Here is a 20,196-nt window from a genome sequence, read left to right on the forward strand (position 1 = left end):
TTTACTTAGACAAGGCTAAAAAAATGTAGCAAACACATAGCAAACTCATACACATAAAATTCAAACACATAGCAACTCACTTGTATATAAGTCGGGTTATATGTCAGATAACTATGCTAAGAATTTTTATACACATTATCTCCTTTACTCTTCATAAGAACTCTCTAAGATGGATTCTATTAATGCATCCATGTTGCAGATAAGAAACTGAAAACCACTGAGGCCAGGTAACTTGTTCAAGGTCACCCATAAAAGAAAGTGATCAAACTAGAAACTGAAACTAAGTCTTATTTGAAAGCCCATCATTAAACCGCCTCACTATACTGTCCCTCCAGTCAAACAAGAGAGAGGCAAACAGGATGAGAACTCCACATTATTTAAAAACAAGCACAAGCACAATTTTCATGTCTTTTTTTTTTTTTTTTTTTTTTAAGGATAGGTAGGTGCCACCAATGGCAACAGGAAATATTTCTGAAATATTTCTGAAATACAAGTTGGAATTCTGGGGACGCAAATGCTGAGAACGTGGTCCTTTAGTGTCTAGGGATGATCAGGTGGTTTTGCATAAATACACACATCCTTTCTGCAAGTGAAATAGCAAACAATGTGTAAGACACCTGTGTAAGTTATTTTTGCACAAATATTAGCTACTGTTTGTAAAATCCTATTAAGTAATTGTTGCCGACAACAGCTAGCACTGAGGAGCCGAACTAGTTCTTGGTTGTGGCAGAGATGTTCTTGGGGCTGACAGAATATTTATTCCCAGAAGTAACTGTTATAAATTGCATTTTGCCCCTTCAGTTGCTACAAGCTTGTGATGGAGAGTGGGCGGAGAAGACAACGTATAATTCAGGACGGCTTGGAAGCCGGTTGCCTAGGAAACTGGGATGAGCAGCATAATGTCCACCAAAATCAACTGTCAACAAGAGAGGAGATGTTCTTTTTTCATCTGTGTTGCTTTCCAAATACAAATTTTGTGACTCTTGTGGAATCTGATTAGGACCACTGGCCCTTGGTTTGCAGTGCATGCCAGAGTGGGCCAAAGGTGAGTCTGGGAGGGTGGAAATGTTTCGTAAACGTAGTGCTGACAATACACTGTGGGTAGGTAGATAACGATGTAGTTAAAAAGAGTTTGAAAGAGGATAAAGTGACCAAGAGATGAACAGTTTACATGACGTAACTTGCAGGCATGTTCTCGATTATAACTGATCTACATCTAAACGTACTGCAGCAAAACTTACATGTTTTTAACGTAAACGTTTCATTGGCTGTCATCTGCTAGTCTCTACTCTTATGCTACTTGCATCAGAAGCTTTGGTTTTTAGTAAAGTTGCTATGTTCAAGGGTAGCACTTGGATATTCACAAACCTTTGATGAAAATAGGACCTAATTTCCCAATACTTTTAAAATATGCATACCTATTTTTTATTTTTAAGTGTATCATACATGTCCACATACATATTTTGTAGGTGTGTAGATATGTGTGCATATATATTTAAGTCAAATAATATGAATTGCTTATTGTAGGCAATATTGGGCCTATAAAAATGACAATTTTATATGGTTCAACTTATAAATAAATAGGAGAGATGATAGAATACATGTTTTTTGGAGCAGTATTTCCTTGTCCTTTTTTTTGTTTGGGTCCCCATTCTCTCTTTTCCCATCTCTACCTTATCCTGACCTATATTAATCCTCCTCTACCCTTCTCATATACCTCACTCTATCCTTGCCTCAGCACACAATCTACTTTGACAACATAATATGTGTCTCCATAGTCATAGAATCTTAAAAAGACATAAATATCTCTGTGCATCCATATACATGCTAGTGACAAAACTCATTGTACAGAATCAAACTTTCAGATTGTTTTTTCCTGTTGATATCTATAGCCAAATGCTCTCTTTCTTATATTTGAATATTGCTTACCTTCTCCTCTTTGCACATGTCCTTAATGGATTTCAGCCTAATTTTAAGTAGTTTCCTCAGTTCTTGATATTCATTTACTCGAATTCTATTTGTCTCATATGTGCTAGAAATGACAAGTAATTCAAACTGTAAAGCGTGGCAATGTGTCGCATAGATGGATTAGCAATTCTTTTCTGGTTTCCTACTTTTGTCTCCACAGAGCAAACTATTATTTTGCAAAGTTAAGTATCTGAAAAGGAATTACTTTGTTTTTTATTCTGCTAACACAAGACCCAGAATTTCTCCTGCAAAGGAAAAATGGCCTCCCAGAGCCATTTCTCTGGTCTCTATCTGTCAGAGCAAAGTTAACAATCAGTCAGGCAGTAGGGTCATATGAAAAGACTTTAGAATTAATGCTATAGATGAGAGTGTTGGAAATCTTCCACAAGAAGTACAGCTTCACCACAGATGTGACAAGCGACCTGACAGTCTCACTCTCAGACAAAGGTGATTCTCTTCTCACTGCCTATTGCATTTGCCACTGAATCCCATTCTCCTTGTGGGGACAATATTTATTAGGTCATGTGGGACATCTCTGCTCATCAAGATGGACCAACTGTCAAGATGCTGGGCCATTGGACTATTCTGGGACCACACTACTCCGAGTTTTCTCACTAGGAAGTTAGCGTTGACAGAGGAAGAAGGAAAGGAGGACTCGGTGGTTGGATGTATGCCCTTTTCTCCAATCTGCACACCCCTGCACGTGTCTGGACAGGTCATGGACACTCTGACCCTCACACAAATGCCTGCCATTTAACCAGGATATTGCTGTCGGGCTATCTTTTCTTATTTGGAAAGGAAAGTTCTTTGCAATGAAATAAAATGTCAATTCCTAAGAGGTTGTGGTTGAAGCTCTCTGGGATCAGCTCAGAAAATTCCATTCCTAAGAGTTGTGATCAGTTTACCTGACACGGCTTCCTTGAGTGAGACTTTTATCCTCGCAGAGGGGGCCCTGGTCATGGAGAACACAGATCATTCCAATTCTTTATGGCTGCGGGCTGTTATTTAGAAGCTGAGTTTGCCCTCTGCCTGGCTGTCAAAGGGTTTCAAAGCTGCTGCACCGGGAAGTGTTTCAGATTAGAGATTTAGTTAATAATCACCCATGTAATCACCCACTGTTCAGTACTGCAATCCCCAAATCGTCCTAAGAAAAGAGAAGTAATTCCTGACAACTGCTTAGTGTCATCTTAGAACTAAATGTCAGGATAAATGCTTTTAGGTTGAGAGACAGAGAGAGAGACTTCCCACCCCAAATAAAAGGAAAGGAAAATAAAGGGAAAAACAAGATTATCACACAAAAAGGTAGCTGTTTGCAGATCACCCAGGTGTGCTCTGAAGACCAAACGTCTACATCAGCAACTAGTAGGAAACGCCTGAGTTCCTCTATCTTTTAGAAAGCACAACGGAATCAGATAGCATGGGAAGTGCGCAAACACACACACACACACACACACACACACACACTTCATTTGATCCTACCTGCAAGTCTCCCTAGGAAAGGAGTTTCTGTGGGTGAGAGAATGAGGCCAGGTGATATTCCAAGGAGGCTGTCATTTTAGCAGACCTACCAAGAACACTGATGTAGGAGGCTTGTTATTTTAAGTCCCGGAAGAATTTTTCTTTTTTTTTTTTTTTTTTGGAAAGTGAATAATTGTAATGCTGCTTTGCTCTTAAACTTGGGCAGTGAGTTAAAGAGCAGCATCAACAACAATAAGAAGAACAACAACAAGAATAGCAAATGCCCTCTTATCCTGGCCACCATGGAATTTCTTGAGAGAACTTTTCTTGTGAATGACAAAGCCACCAAGATGTATGCCTTCACACTAGACAGGTAACAAACATCTGTTTCTGCTTCACAATTTTCTGTGTCTTCAATACTCAATAAATCCCTAAATCCTACAGCTTCAAAATTGGAAACTTCTGCTGTACAACTTGGGGGCATTTTGTAAAATTTTATAAGCTGTTGGCTGACTTGTACAATTCATATCCTGAAACACGCAATACTCTATTTAGTTGATGTGATTACTTAGCCTAAGAGCATGAAGGACGCTCTTCATGAATGTATTTTTCACCTGTAGATTTCCTTATGGCAAATAGATATGTACAATGTGAGGTGTTTACCTTTCTTTTCCTCAATTATTCCCACTTTTAAGATGGTTAGTAAATTTTTATCAAATTATATTGAGAAAGAATTCAGGCTGTTCAACTATGCGTCAAAATTGTAGTTAAATTGATCTTAAAATTCTTTGCTATTTTCTTAATCCTGTAATACCATGATCACATATACACCCCTGTAATAAAATTAGCTGAGTTTAACGCCCTACGTGGTTCTAGTACCTTTTAATATCTCCCACAGTGCCACATGCAATATATTCATTCCTTTTCCCTTATTTAAAAACTGTTGATTGAATACACCTGGATATATAATGGAGAAGAAAATAGTCCTAGTCCCAGATCTCCGTCCTCTAAAAAACTTTGAGTCTAATGTGGAACAAAAAGTCAATTACAAAATTGCACCTAAGTGCCATTCTGGGGCATTCAATGACAGTACCTCAAGGGAACCTAGCTTTGGGGGCCAGAAAAAGCTTTTCAGACGTGATAGGCCAAGAACTGAAAAATAAAAAAGAAGTTAGAGGAAGGTTAGAAAAACCCACACAGGAAGTAGAGTGAGGAAAAGCTTTTCAGACAGAGTTAATTTCGTGCTAAAGGCAAACATGCAAGAATGAAAGTTTGGTGTGTTTGGGGAATTCAATCCAAGTGGGGAGCAAAGAGAACACACTCGGTACATATCAATGAATGATGGAAAATCTGGAATGAATTCATGTTAGGAGCAGAATTTAAAATAATATTTACCCATTAATAGTATGTGTAATGTTCGTGTTTGTTTCTTGGAGCCAAATTAATATTCCAAAGAGTAGCGACACTGTTTGATAGCATCTAATGTTTGAGCAACTGCAAAGGGACTTTCTCTTAGGAGAGTTATAATTTTGCTTAAAAATGTATGACAAAGAATCAAGCAAATCTATTATCTCACCTTATAAGAATTCTCTTTCTTAGAAAATCATTGTAAATGTGATTTATTGAGATCATACACAACAAAGCTTTATGTTAGGTCAGGCAGACATTTTGGACAGCAAATTATTAACACGAGGGATACTGTTATTATAATAGAGCATCTCTATATTATTGAAACAACAGTATTTCACTTCTCATTAAAATAGACCATTGGTGCTCTGTTACACAAATAAAGAGAACCACTTATAGTTACAGGGTCCCATTCGCCTCATAAATGGGTATGATTTTCAGGATATGGTGATGATAAAAAATGTCAAACTCATTTTCCTTTTCTTTTCAAATAAACTCAAATAAACCTGGAAGAGATTATTTATCCCAATCTGTTATTTTACCAGTTAGGAAACTAAATGCCAGAGAAAATATATGCCTTTCTTCGGGTCAGATGTCTGGCTATGGCAGAGTTGGGATCTGGACCCATGCCTCCCGATGGTGAATGTAGCGTCCCCTTTCCTCCTCCATCTCTTCCGCACACACACTTTCATCATGTGGTCTCCCGAACCCTTCATCTATTTCCTCCTGAGGTCACATGTACCTTGATTTCCTCACTTCTTGACTTCTTTTCCTCACCTTCCCCCAATCTCCTTTCTCATGTATTTTGCTCTGTCTCTATTTTGTAGATAACTTTGTCTACTGTCAGTTCTTTTCTTTTCTCCTTCCTTCTCTTTTTTACTTATCATCAACTTTCTGTTTAAATTGCTACCAGCTATGAAGAAACTGAACCTGGAGGAATCTTTATTCTCTAATTCCACAAAAGGAGTGTTTCATTTATCTATTGCTATGCAAAACTACTCCCCCCAGACCTCGTGGCTTAAACAACCATCATTTTATCACTTAAAATTCTGTGGGTCAGGATATGGGCAGGGCTCCAGGTGGAGCCAGCTAGGTTCACACATGAGGCTGCATTCTGCTGGTGTCTGGGCTATGCTAAAAGCGCACAGAAGGCTTTCCTCACATGTCTGGGGTCTCTGTATTGGATGTGACTGGTCTTCGTTCTCCTTCCCCTGGCTTCTCTCTCTCTCTCTCTCTCTCTCTCTCTCTCTCTCTCTCTCTCTCTCTCTCTCTCTCTCGCTCTCTCTGTGTTGTCTCATTTTATCAGGTTAGCCTGGAGGTCTTTATATAGCAGTTCGGGGTAGCAAGAGAACACAGTGGGATTGGTTGTTCTCTGACAGATCTTAGACAGCCTAAGCTCAGAACTGGCAAAGCATCATTCTTACCACATTTGATGGGTTCAAGTAAAGTCCCAAGTCCCAGATTTAAGGCGCGGGACAATTGGTTCCATCCCTTGATGGCATTTATACAGGAAATGTTGGATGTCATCTTTACAAACATTTTACCACAGGAAGTAGTAATATTAGACCCTGTAGGTGCTGTGAACACGACTGTGTAGTCTCCTCGACCCCCTCATCTTCCAATTCCCGTTCCAGTGATGGGATTCCCTCTGCTTTGGGCTCCTGTAGCAAAGAAATACTTGTATAAAGTTGACCTACACAGTCATTATGGTTTTCTTGGTGCTGAGTAGGAGGGGTCAAATTTCTCTTTTTCCCAAATCATGTGTTAAAGAAATGCCGGGATGTGAGGGCAAGGACAGATAGGCGGAACAAATTACCGGAATCTGTTCAGTATGGAGCCTTATGTGTGGTGTGTGTGTGTGTGTGTGTGTGTGTGTGTGTGTGTGTGTGTGTGAAGGATGGCAAGACTTCTGGAATGGTGATGTGAGGAGTTCAATGGAACTCCTTCCCCAGTGAAACAACCATTTAACCGGAAACAATGAAAGAAAATCCTACAATTTAAAGTCTCTGGAAATTGTCTTAAGGTATGCAGCGCTTTGAGAACTATTTATTCTAGAAAACCTACTAAATCTCAGTAAGAAGCAAGAGTCTGTGGCATTTGAACCTTGACCTGCTCCATTAATCTCCCTCTTCCCCAAGCTCTGTGTGAGGGAAGCTCTGCTTTGGGGAGGTGTGGCTGAAAGACAGGATCCTCTTCTCCCGGCTTCCTTCTGAGGGCTACAGGTCACCCCCGAGGGCAAAGGCTGCTGGCATCTCTCGTTGCCCCAGCTCCATACTGCAGAACCTCCATTCAATGCAAACATGGACAAGAGGCCTAGGGCCCCCTTCCTCCACCCAGTCCCTACTCATAGAGCAAAATCTCCAGTCCAGGAGCTGCAAGGTCTTGAACACCCCTGCCCTGACTCACATACAGGATGAAGGTTCTCACTGATAGAGCAGAACTGTCACTGCCAGAGAACTAGGTCACTGTTTCTTCTGCCAGTTCCGGTGCCACTGCAGAGGTTTTTTGTAGAGGCAGAGGTAAGGGCAGAGGCAGGCCACGAGAACAGAGGACTATGCATCTTTCCCTTAGAGAACTGATAATACATCAGCTAAAAGTTTATTTGGAATGGAACACTGGGGATTTCAAGCATAAGGGCACTTTATTGTTGAAAGCGACAGACGATTTTTGCTGGTGAGCAATCAAGGGAAGTAAGCTGGTTGTTCCATGAGAGCAACAAGCTAAATGGTAGACCAGCTGGAAGTTTAACAGAAACGGCCAGAGAAACAGAGAGGTTAAAAGAGCCCCCTGGAGTTGGCACAAGCTAAAAAGATTGGCTTCAAATACTATCCTTGTAAAGGACTGAATCTTATGGACTGAATGTTTTTGTCACCTCAAAGTTCCCATGTTGAAGCCCCAAATCTTATGCGACCATATTGAAGACAGGGCCTTGACGGTGATTAAGGTTAAATGAGCTCGTTAGGGTGGAAGCCTGATATGACAGACCTGGTGTCTTTATACAAGAGATACCAGAGATCTCTCTTTCTCTACTATGTGAGGACACAGTAAGAAGGAAGCCATCTACAAGCCTGGAAGAGGCTTCTCACCAGAAACCAAATTTCCCAGCACCTAATCACAGTCTTCTAGCCTCCAGAGTCATGAGAAAATAAGTTTCGGCTGTTTGAGCTACCTGATCTGTGGTATTTTGTTACGGAAGCTCGAGCAGACTAATGCAGGCCCCAACTTTCATTGGATCAGACTGTGGAGTCATTTATGCCTCAGAACATCAGGAGAGCAATCCTCAAACAACTGAAGGGTCAACAGCTGGGTGTGATGCCAATACTTCACAGTGCGACCATGGCAAGCGACAGTCAAAGCAAACCTGATGAAAATGATTTCCATTCCAGGGCAAGGGTGTGGGTAATGAAGACAGTCTACATGCCTAAAGCTGCACTCTAAAGAATGACAATCAAAGCTGCACACGCAGCTTTTAGAAACAGGCAAAGGAAAACATACAAATGAAATGAACACACACTTCCACCAAGCCTCCTACGCAAATTCTCACAGAAGCATTACTCAGAAGAGCCAAAACAAACGCAACAACCTACGTGCCATTAACTTAATATGTAAATAAAATGTTGCATATTCATACAATAGAGTATTATTTGGCAATAAAATGCAACAAAGTACCAATGCTACAGCATGGATGAAGCTCTTGGAAACAGTATGCTTAATAAAAGAAATCATTCACAAAATCACATATTATAAAATTTTCATTTATATGAAATATCCAAAATAGGCAAATTTTAGACACAGGAAGTAGAATAGCAGTTGCCTGGGGGTAGGGTCATGTGTAAGGACGTTGGGGCCTTACAGCAATAAGCTATTGGGTATGAAGTTTCTTTTTGGGGTGACAGAAGTGTTCTAAATTAGATTGTGGTGATGGTTGCCCAAATCTGAGACTATGCTAAAACCCATTCAATTGTATACATTAAATGGGTCATTTGTGTGGTACATGAATTATACCTTAATAAAACTGTCTAAAAAAAGGGGTGGGGCATAGGACACTTAGTCTGGGACAATAGATTACATTTTAATCTATGAACATTTCTAGTCTCTATTCCCTTTGACTTTCTCCCCTCAAAACATTTCTTTCACATCACTCATTTATTTCACAAACACTTAATCAAATAAATGGTCTCCATGTTTTGCTTCTCTGCACTCTAGCCTTCCAAGCAGTACCCAAAGTGATCATTTTAGAAATATGAACCATATAATGTTACCTCCCTGCTCAAAACTTTCCAACTTCCTCCCTTTAGACTTTAAAGGAAAACATGCTGTCATGCGGGATGGCAGGCAGGGTCTCAGCTACCGCTCCCCACATAAGAACACAGGACATGGTGAGGCCAAAAAGGAACACCCACGGAGCCATAGATGGGGGAGTCATACCACTATATTCTCACTGGTGGCTGGGTTGGAGACATAGGAAGCAGGAGCCACACTATCCGCAATCTGCTGTTCACTTCATTGCCAACCAACCAACCCCACTTACTAACTGCAATCCACACTTGCTAGCTCAGCCACCATCTCCTTGCTAGCCCCCATTTTTCTGCTCGCGTAGCCATGGCAGTTATATTAGGGGCCAATGGCTCACTGGTTACAGCTGACGGCCATCCAATCAGAGGTGATGGCCATTTACTACCGGAGCGAGCATCTTTCCATGGGAGGCCGAGAGCCTGGAATCTGCACTCCTGGCTCTGTCCCCACACATGCTTAGGATGGTCTGCAGAGTTCTGCATGATCGGACTTCTGCCGACTTCGTTGACTTCATCCAATTTCACTCTTTCTTCAGACCACAGCAGTCTCCTAGTCACCTTTCTGTTCATGACAAGCTTTTGAACACGACACGCTCTTCCTTGCCTTTGGTCTTTGGCACCAGTAGTGCCCTCGGCTTAGGATGTTCCTCCTTCACTTGGGTCTGCTTCTGGTTATCCTTGGACTCACTGCGGAGGTATCACCTCTCCAGACGTGCCTTCCCTTTCCATTCTATTTACAGCAGCGTCACCTTTCCTCTCCCAGTCACTGCCCAGGACACTACACAACCATTGTCAATCTCAGCTGATTTCCTGTTTGTCTCCCTCGGCTAGGAGATCAGCTTCTTAGGTCAGAACTTTGTTTCAAAGACCGTGGCGTCATTAGCACCTCTGAGCGTGCAGGCACGAAATACATGTGTCGAATGAATGAGCGTACATGAAATGTTAGAAATGCAGTGGGACCTCAGCTTTCGTCTCCTTTTCTAACAGCAATAGTGGGACAAGTGATGTGAAAGCACAAAGGAAAAAAGTGATTTTATGTCGTCAACCTGTGAAATCACAGGGTGGAAAAATCTCCCAGCTCCATTTTACAGATATAGAAACAAAGGGGTTTGACTTCTACCCCCAAACAAAAATAAAATACAAAATAAAAATAAATGCTTCTCCAAGATCACAAAATAAAGCTCCATTTTCTGATTCTTATTAAAAAAAAAAAATGAACGCAAAGTTCTAGGTCAATGACACCAAATTTTCTAATGTATCCCGATTTCTCTTCTGTTTCTCCCCTTTTTTCTCTTTGATGCTACTGTAAATTTATCTACTCTGGCCTATTGTTTCTGCTCTTCAAAGCCTCAACTATAGTCGAATGCGTGGGAATCTATGGTGACTTATTCATTGGCAGCAAACTTACATTTAATTTTTTGGTGCATCATAGCATTTGCTTTTTAGAACCTTCTTTTAAAAATTATTGGAATTCACATCATCGTTCAGCTCAAAAGTCTGTACTGTATCTAGAGACACTTAGACCACTGTGCTCGAATGAGTGGACAAAGAATGTATTTTAACTCTGGTTCTTAATTTCTTTTGGAATTATAGATCCTTTGAGGAGCCCAGTGACGACTGTGGGCTCTTGCTTCCCTCCATAAAATACACACACACACACACACACACACACACACACACAGACACACACACGCGCACGTGTGCACGCACGTGAATGCAATGCATCCAATTTCAATGGACTCTCTGAAGCCCACTTCTGGATTTCTGGTTTAGTGTTTCAGGAAGCAATATCAGCTCAGAGTGTGTCTACATTGGTTAATCTTAGGTCTAGGACGTGGAGTAGTATTTGAATTGGCCAGGTATCTTGCATTTTCCCTTGGCGGCATGGCCCACAGGCTGTGCTCCCGGTGGTATCCTTGCGTTGCTCTACTTTCTAAACTGCTTCAGGATAAGTTCTCTATCCTGGTCGCTTACCACCTGCTTTTCTCTGGCCACAAGATTCATGAAAAGTATAAAATTCAGTAAAGCTTCTTATGACCACAGTAAGCCACGCGTCATAGAATCAGTGGTAGAACAACTGGTGACCCTGTCTTCCTGTGCTGCTTTCTCAGCTCAAGGAAACGGGGGACCTCCACCATGGTTTCTTACTAGTTCTCAGGCTCCTCTGAGGTGATGACCATTGGTGAGCCACCCTAGTGCACCATATGGTGGTTTATGGTCAGGGTGCTTTACAAAGGCAAAAGTTTATAGATGTAAGTACTCTTTGTGCCTCTTGCCAAATAGCTCTTATTCCAACAGGTTATTCGGAACTGCTCAAAAACCTGAGTGATAGTAACCTCACTGGTACAAACATTCTGAAATCAATTTGGCAATACGCATCAAAGTCCTTAAAAATGTAGGCACTCTTTGACCCAGTCATTTCCCTTCTAGGATTACATTTTTAGGAGACAATAATATATTGAGCAAAGATTAACTATAAGAATATGAATCACAGGGGTGCTTATATGAGCAAATAATTGGAAAAAATGAATCGTCCAATAATAGGAAATCAGTTAATTATGTTGTGACATATCTACATTAAATATAATGGTCTCTATATGTTAGAAATAATGATGTAGAAATTTAATAAATTGAGAAAATGTTAACAATGTATACAGCTAAGAATCAGGGTCCAAAGCTGTATCTTTGGTAAGAGCCTATTGGGACACTGTCATTTCATCCACAATCCATTCCAGCCCATCCCCTCCGAGTTGCAGCCATGTAACGTGGGGAGCATTTATCCCACTCTCAGCTCTAGGAGTCAGCATAGCGGGGGGTAGCTAACCTTCGTATTGTAACAAGGTCTAAGCCAATTAGCCCATCCATATGCTTCTGGCTATAGAGGGTGGTTCTCATTTGGCCAAATCAGCATGCAACTCAGGACTCTGGTTTAGCAGTTGGGAACAGAGACACTCTCTCTCCCTGTATAAGAAAAAGCAAGTCTGTAACCCCAATTACCTTGGGCAACCATCCCATTACAGTGTGGAAAGTCAACCCGAGGTTGAAGCACAGTTAGAACTGCAAAGCAATGGGTCTGGTGCCCTGATAAAATCACCTGGAGTCTGATACCTCTAGATATTTTCAGTTGCAGAATCAATAATCCCCATCTATCAATTAACCTAGCATGAGCTGCATTTTCTGTACTTGCAATTAAAACCATCCTAATTAATATATGTTCTTTAATTATGTATAAAAGTATATAAATATGTGGATGTATAAATATTACAAAGCTAACCAATGACATATCAATAATAGTTGTCTCTTGCAGGTAAGGTTACCATGGATTTCCACCTCTGCTTTGTGCTTTTCTGTAACTGCATATTTTCTATAGTGACTATATGCTATTTCATTCAGAGAAAAACAAATATCTAATGATAATTACAGTTACAATCATCATCATCATCTAAGACCAAGTCTTCAGAGCTTTAATTCCAGATGGTGATACGACAAATGAAATAGCTCTTCAAGTGGAGGCTAATTCGTTCCTGTTTTTATACCTTTCAAAGCCATGAATACAAAATCCTTAATTCTAAGAATCTTATTAACGTCTTCTAATAAGTTTATTAAAAAAAAAACTAAAATCTGATTAGTTCAAGATATGTAGACCTGTGGACATGCATCAGTAAACATCGGCTTTAGGTTCAGGTGGAGAGGCAGTATGGACGTACTGTAGTGGAAAAAACACTAGGCTTGGGATCCCAGCTCAGCCATTTCCTGGCTATTTGACCTCAGACAATTAATTAACCTCTCTGAACCATAATTACGTTAGCTAAGAAATAATGAGGTTAGACTAAACGTTATCTACAATCTTTCCATCTGTGGCATTCTATAATTCTATAAACTGCTCTAAATAATTATTTATATTAATATGTGAACATTAATATTAAGCAGAACTGATATGTACTGCTTGCTTTAGGAAATATAAGTTTCAACTCCCAGTATAATTTTGCTTGGTAGAGAATGACTGCAAAGCTGTGTTAAGAAGGTTTCATATGGACTCAGCGGGACAAAGTGCTATGACCTAGTAACAATGTTGTGATGGAGAACATGACAGTGATGGCGGGCAACAGTGGGTATTTGAATCATTAGGCTGGTCGTATGCACAGTTCTACCACTGTTCCCACCCCCTCTTTTATTTGTGGGACAGTGTCCTATGTCTTTTCAAAGTGAAGTAATTGGGAAGGAAATGCATCAAAATGTATCGGCTTCCTTTCTCCTGTTCCTTTGATATCTCTTAATTGCTGATGGTTGAGACGGAATAAGAGTTTGACTGAACACAAGCAAAACTTTTGGTTGTTGATATTTCATAAGGAAATTTATTGCTTGTTCCTTACACTTGATATTTCTGAGCATCATCAATTCCTAGCTGGTTAGCAAGTGTCCTAATAGTGGTTCAGAGAATGGGTAGGGCTGTCAGCGAGGTGTTTGCAGCCACATTCACTTTTCACTTCTGTCAAACTCATCAACAGTGTGGAACTCCAGCAGAAGACCTTGAATAAAAATCAATGTCCTGGAGAGAAGCCAGAAGAGCTGGAGTCAGGAGCCATCTATCACTGCCATGGCAACTCCAAGGCTGCAGAGAACAGGGCAAATGAGCAACAATACGCCAAGTGGAAACTCTGTGCTGCTTCGGGAATATGCTTCGTTTTCATGATCGCAGAGGTCGTAGGTGAGTATTTCTCAAAGAGACTTCTCTGATTAAACAGGCAAACAAAACCCCGCATCGTTGCAGGAGTTTCTTCTTTTAAAGTAAGAGTTAATATTTTCTGAAAGTCTGAAGTAACAAGGTGCGTATTGTAGATAAGTTGAAAAATAGAAGGAAATAAAAATTCATCACTATTCTGCCTTTCAGTGATAACCTCCAATAAAATCATGGAGTATTATTGTACAATATGTTTTCTACTCAAAGCTCAGGTTTTTTTTTAACATTACTGAGAGAGTACTGAATGCTTTTGACCATGCCATCAAATACTCTGCAAAAACATTTTTATGCCTGAACAATATTCTATAGTACACTCCACTGTGATTTACATAATAATTTCTCTATTGATAGAAATTTAGGGATTTTTTTTTTTCCCTGCTTATGGACAATGCTGCAATGAAAACTCTTGAATCAAATTCTGCCTGCCTTTCTGGTTAATCCCTTCAAAGAGATTCCTAAAAGTGGAAATAATTGGTTGAAGGACATACAATATTTTTATTACTTCTTGATGCGTCTTGCCAAAGTACTATCCAGAAATCTTGAAACAATTCATATGTCTGCCAGCTCACATGAGAATGATTCTCTCTCCAAATCTTTACCAGAACTTATTTTAATCTTTAAAAACTCTTTGTTAATGTATAGGTGAATATGCTTATTTTAATATTAATTTCTTTAATTGTTACTGATAGAATATTTTTGCATGTTTACAGTGATCTGTATTTCCGTTAATGCATTTCCTGCTTGCTATTAATGTCTGCTGCTCATTTGTTTCCTGAGATAATTTGTAATTCTCTATATTGATCTCTGAGAACTCTTTATATAGTTAGGATATTAAACTTGTTATATTTATTACATGTACTTTTTCAGTTTGTTGTTTACTTCTTAATTTCTTAAAATTTTGGGTTTGACTTAGAGAAATTTAAAATTTTACATAGAAATTATATTGAACATTTCGTTTTGAGCTGATTTCTTTTACTACTCGTTCACTATTTTAGTACTTAATAGGCCTTCCTCAGCTACTGAGAAGGTAAATACTATTTTGTTGTTCAATTTTTTGCATTTACTTTTAAATTAATGTTAAATTAGATATTCTCTAAGGATTGAAAGTTCTTTTCCTAAATAGGTAACAAAGTTTTCAGCATCATTTAGGGAATAATATTTTCTCCATTGATTTTTGATGTTTCTTTTATCATTTATCAAATTTTTATAAACAATAGGGTTTCATTCTTAGGTGTTTCACTGATCTATGTTGCTAATCTCTGTCAGTAGCAATATACCGGGGGTTCCAAAAAAATGTATACACATGACTTGTATTCATCTTTTGTTATAGATATATATTGAGTAGTACAATTTTAATACAGTTTTTTCCTTTCGTAAAATTTGTACACAGTTTTTTGGGGCCCTCTGTATTTAAGTAATGCAAATTTATATGCTATAATATCTCTTGTTCTTTCCTTATTATTCCTGTTTAACAGACAAAAGGTAAGGGCTATTCATTTCTGTTTATTATTCTAATTAAACGTGAGAATCATTTTGTTCACTTCCCTTCCCTCCAAAATCTAAGAATGATTTTATTGGTATATAAATTAATTTGGGAACACAAATCTCTTTAAAATACATATTCAGTTTTCCCTCTAGGAATATGGTTTCTCCATTTGTCTAAATACTCTACATCTCTCATCAAAATTGTGTGGTTTTATTTCTTTTACTTGTTTGCTTTAACACAGAGACACCCTATTTCTTTCTAGAGTTATTTATAGTTATTCTAAGTGTTTGGTTTACTCTTTCCAGAGGTGAGTGGGGTCTGACTTTCCTTGTGTTCTGTTTTCTAGATGGTTACTTTCTGTATTCTGGAAAGTTTTCATTTTGTATATTCATTTTATACTCAACAGTGCACATACATGAAATATTATCATCCTAAATGTATCAGTCCATTTTCCTTGGTTCCTTTCTCATCCATTCTTTCCATCTCAGTAGATAACCCTTTCTTGTGCAAAAACCATACCTCTCCTCATTTTCAATAGTTATACTTCTTCTGTATGTTTCATATTTTTATCATGTTAAATGATATGCTAAATCGAATATTATGTTCAGCTATTTAACTCTTAAGTAATATGTTTCCTGAGGGGTTAAGTATTTTTATTATGTTAATGAAATGCTCTCCTTGTCCTGGTTTTTTTCATTGTTAACAAATAGTCAAGGATGAATGTTGACTTTTATCCAATACCATTTAAATTTATTCTGTTAAAATTTTTTGATCCATTGTTGATGTGTATTATACTCAAAAATTACCTAATATAATATGATCTTTGCATTTCTGGCATTATGGTGATGATAATTAATATTTATTTAATGCTTACTATGTGCCAAGAACTGTGATGAATGCTTTCCATTGTATTACCTTTCTTAATCCCGTCAAAATCCCTTAGCGGTAGATCCTATTATAAAGTGCAATTGCATTTTATAGTCAAGGTACCTGAAGCACAAAGAGTAAAGTCCTCTGCTTTAGTAACATACCATGCCTGCAGGTGGGCAGGCAGTCTGAATTCCAGGGCTCATGTTCTTAGGCTCTCACTATGGCGCCTGTCAAATTGACTGTGATGGACCATTCTATCAATGATCAATCTGAGTCACACCTATTTTCATCAGGATTTTTATAGCTTTATTGATACTGCAAATTTAACTATAGTTTTCTGTTTTGGAGCAATTTTTCCTAAGTTTTTGAATCAGTTATGCATATAAAAATGAAAAGCTTAGTTTCAATAATAGCTCTTAAAAAACTGAAAGAGTATATATAACATTGCAATTATCTCTTCCTTTTGAAGAACTCCCTGATAAATCATCTGACTTTGGAGACAGTCTTAGAAATAATTCTTTGATATATTTTTCAGCTTCTTCCTCTGTAATTGACATACTCAAAATTCTACTTCTTGAGTAAAGTTTGGTCATTTATGTTTTTCTAAAATCATTCATCTCATTGAATTTTCAAATTCATTATCATGCAATGAAATATGATAGTTTCTTATCAGTATTATTTATGCTACCTCCTTCCTCATTTGAATATTATTTATATATTATCTCTTCCCTGATTTAGCTTGATAGATGTCTACCTATTTTATTGATATATTATTTGTATGTATTTTCTTGAATATATTATTATTTTAATTTTTCTTGTTTTTTAATTCACAAATTTGGCTTTAAAAATCTTTTTTACTTCTTCCATTTTGTTTTGTCAGGGTTGTATTCTCATTGCATATCTTAACATCTTAGGGTGTATTCCTGTTTATTTTTTCTTTCTTTTTATTAATAATAAAATCATGTGTAGCTATGAAGTTACTCTAAAGGTTTGGATATGTAATGTCATCTTATTATTTTTTTCCAAAAAAAATTTTAAATCCCTATAAGTTACCTGGCATATAGTATCATAAGCTACTACAACTCTGTTACTACTGTTACCTGTTATGCTATGTTACGAATATTTTAGCTTCATTTCTGTCTATTACGCAAAAGGAGAACTAAGTGAATAACAATCTTAGACGGGAGGGAAATGGACTCTGCTATGCTATTTCTTTTGTACTATAATAGTTAGCAATCAGAATTAATTGATTCTTCAAGCTATGGAGTCTTGTGGCCTATACCTTAAGACTTTTATAGCTTTTCAAAACTGGAAATGAATTTAGACCCATCAGTCCAAGACAAATCCAGGGTTGTTAAAAATGTTCTTCCAGTCGGTTTACAAACATAATTGATATACACAATTTCTAGAGCCAGAGTAAGTCTTTTGAAGGAACTGACTTCATAGCTTGGTTGAAGCTGCAATAATTTACTTTCAGCCGTTCCAATCTGGAAAAGTCCCTTTGGAAACCCACTGACATCTATGCCAGAGTGGTATTTCTTTTCTTTATTATTGAAATTCATAGGATTGTAGACAATAATCAATTGTTCATGTAAGAAACTGACAAAAGAGAAAATCTGAAAAACAGAATCCATTCAAAGCTTGATTTGAAAAGGTCATGTTCTGGAAATTCAGAGCCTTTCAAATAAAGTCCTGGAACCATCCCAAGCGAACACAGCTCAGGAAGATGTAGAAACTGGCTTGTTTCCTTTACTACTTTCTTCCTCTTCTTTTCCCTGAATCCATGTGGACGCTAAGAATCAACAGCATCTTCTCCTCAGCTGCTGTCTAAATAGTCTGAAACAAGATGTCTTCCATTTACAAAACTTACTTTTCTCCTTATCCCTTCTCTTATACCCTGTCACTTGGCTTTTACAATGACTTACATTTTTAGGGGGGAAATGGGGAGCGATTCACTTGGAGTGAGCAAATCAGTTTCCTCCTTTCTTTCTGATTCTTGATAACTAGACTTTGTGTGCTGACCTCAGTTTAAAGTCAGAAGAAAATGATGTTGTCAGTAAAGGAATTAAATGGATACTGACAATCATTTGGAATTTGAGCTGCATTTAGTTTGAGCTGATTTCCCTACAACATTGCTCTCCTCAGGTTAATTCTGTCTTCAAAATTCTTCCATGGTTGGGGCAGCCGGTTAGCTCAGTTGGTTAGAGCACGGTGCTCTTAACACCAAGGTTGCTGGTTTGATCCCCACATGGGCCAGTGTGAGCTGCGCCCTCCACAACTAGATTGAACTAACTACTTGACTTGGAGCTGATGGGTCCTGGGAAAACACACTTAAATAAATAAAAGTTACAAAATAAATTCTTCCATGGCCCCCCTTTGCCTAGTTCAATCCTTCACAGCCATTTCCCCATCACGGCAAACACTGAAAATTTTACTGAACACTGGGAAAAACTGACAAAGATGCTTATAACAAGAAGAGGCTGGTTCCGTCTGTGCTAGGCCCCATGTGGCTGCCCCAAGTAAAAGAGATCTATATATTGCAAAGCTCTGGTATCCCAGACAAAATGAAAATTTCTTACTTTAGCTTTCAAGTCATTCCACCATCTGACAGCCAAAGTGACTACCAATCTTTTTCTTTTACTATTTCCCTGCACGACTCTTCTGTTTCAGCTATTTATTCATCCCATCCAAAATAATAATTGTTCCTTCAAGTCTCTATAGCTTTTGCTTATGCCTTTTTATTTGAATGCAAAAGGCATTTCCTCATTCCCCACACTCATCAAAACCCTGGCCATGATTCAAGACTCCAATCCACAGCTCACCTCCTCCCTAAAGCCATTTTTGACCATGTTGGAGAAAGCAATTATTATTCTTAGATCACTTCTGCAGGATAGGGGATTTGAGCAAGGCTTTGGGGGATAGGTAGAAATTGAGAGGTGGCTTACAGGGAGATGAGAAGGGCCTTTAAGATGGAGGGGGCTGAATGAGAAACACTGATTATTATTGTGGTCCAGGAGGTAGGCAACATATCTCGAAAGGTCTTCAACAGGACAGGACATGCATACTTGTAGGAAGCAATTTAAATGAGTCTGATGTGTCGCCGTATTTGGGTGCCACTGTAGGTAGTGGATGCCACTGCTTATTCAGCAAGCTTTCTCCTACTCATTGCGCTGGTTACAGTTCTGGTCCTCCTGGCCCACGTACCTCATGCTCATTGGCAGCTGTAAGATGCCAGGCTGTATGCATCAGTGTCTCTGGGACGTTATATAGGGAGGCTGGGGGGGGGGGGCACAAAATCTCATTTTCCTTTACAAATACTATGCTGAAATGACATGAGCCTGGAGCTTCCAGAGGCCCACTTTTCTTGTCGAGAGGGAGGACAATAAAAAAACAATCGAGAGAGAGTAGAGCCCTAACAATATTTTTTGAACCTTAGGATTAGGCTGCACCTGATGCAGTCCTACCCAGATTTGTCCTCGGTTATTTGAGCCAATAAATGATCATTTTGTTCTTGTGGTTGTTGAAGCTGGTTTGTTAGGCAGTTATACCTTACAAATGAAAGAATCTATGTAAGGCAGTGGTGTGGAGTAAAACATGGTCAGCAGGGAATAAAAGGAGAATGGTAGTTGGGGGTCCAAGAAGGACCATGAGGCCTGGCTGGGGAATCAGAATTCATTCCGCAGGACTTGCGGAGTGATTGACATTTAGAACAGAGGAGATCCAGGTTGTAGAGCTGTGCTTAGAGAGTGCAGAGCACAGTGGAGGAAGGAATGAAAGAAGTCTATATATATCAATGTGTCCACTGTGAATGGGTCTTTGTACACTCTATCCCTGATAACCTGGGACTCTTTCTGACGGCTTGTGAAAATTCCAAATTGTGGAAAGTGACATTGTAGATGTAAACCTGTATCCCACTTTGCAAAGACAGACATACAGACACAGTGCACTCATAAAAATAAGCTCAACTAGGG

The 20,196-nt window shown here is 38.8% G+C and overlaps 1 protein-coding gene across 1 annotated transcript in view; it reads left to right on the forward strand.

The window, feature by feature from the left end:
- The first annotated feature begins 3,728 nt into the window (after nt 1-3,728).
- SLC30A8 (solute carrier family 30 member 8) overlaps nt 3,729-20,196 on the forward strand; it is a 33,963-nt gene continuing 17,495 nt past the window's right edge. The window contains 2 exon segments of the mRNA XM_033125995.1: nt 3,729-3,799; nt 13,637-13,836. Coding sequence (XP_032981886.1) covers nt 3,729-3,799; nt 13,637-13,836 — 271 coding nt within the window.

This window comes from Rhinolophus ferrumequinum, chromosome 14 (assembly GCF_004115265.2).
Source record: "Rhinolophus ferrumequinum isolate MPI-CBG mRhiFer1 chromosome 14, mRhiFer1_v1.p, whole genome shotgun sequence".
In the NCBI taxonomy this organism is placed as follows: domain Eukaryota; kingdom Metazoa; phylum Chordata; class Mammalia; order Chiroptera; family Rhinolophidae; genus Rhinolophus; species Rhinolophus ferrumequinum.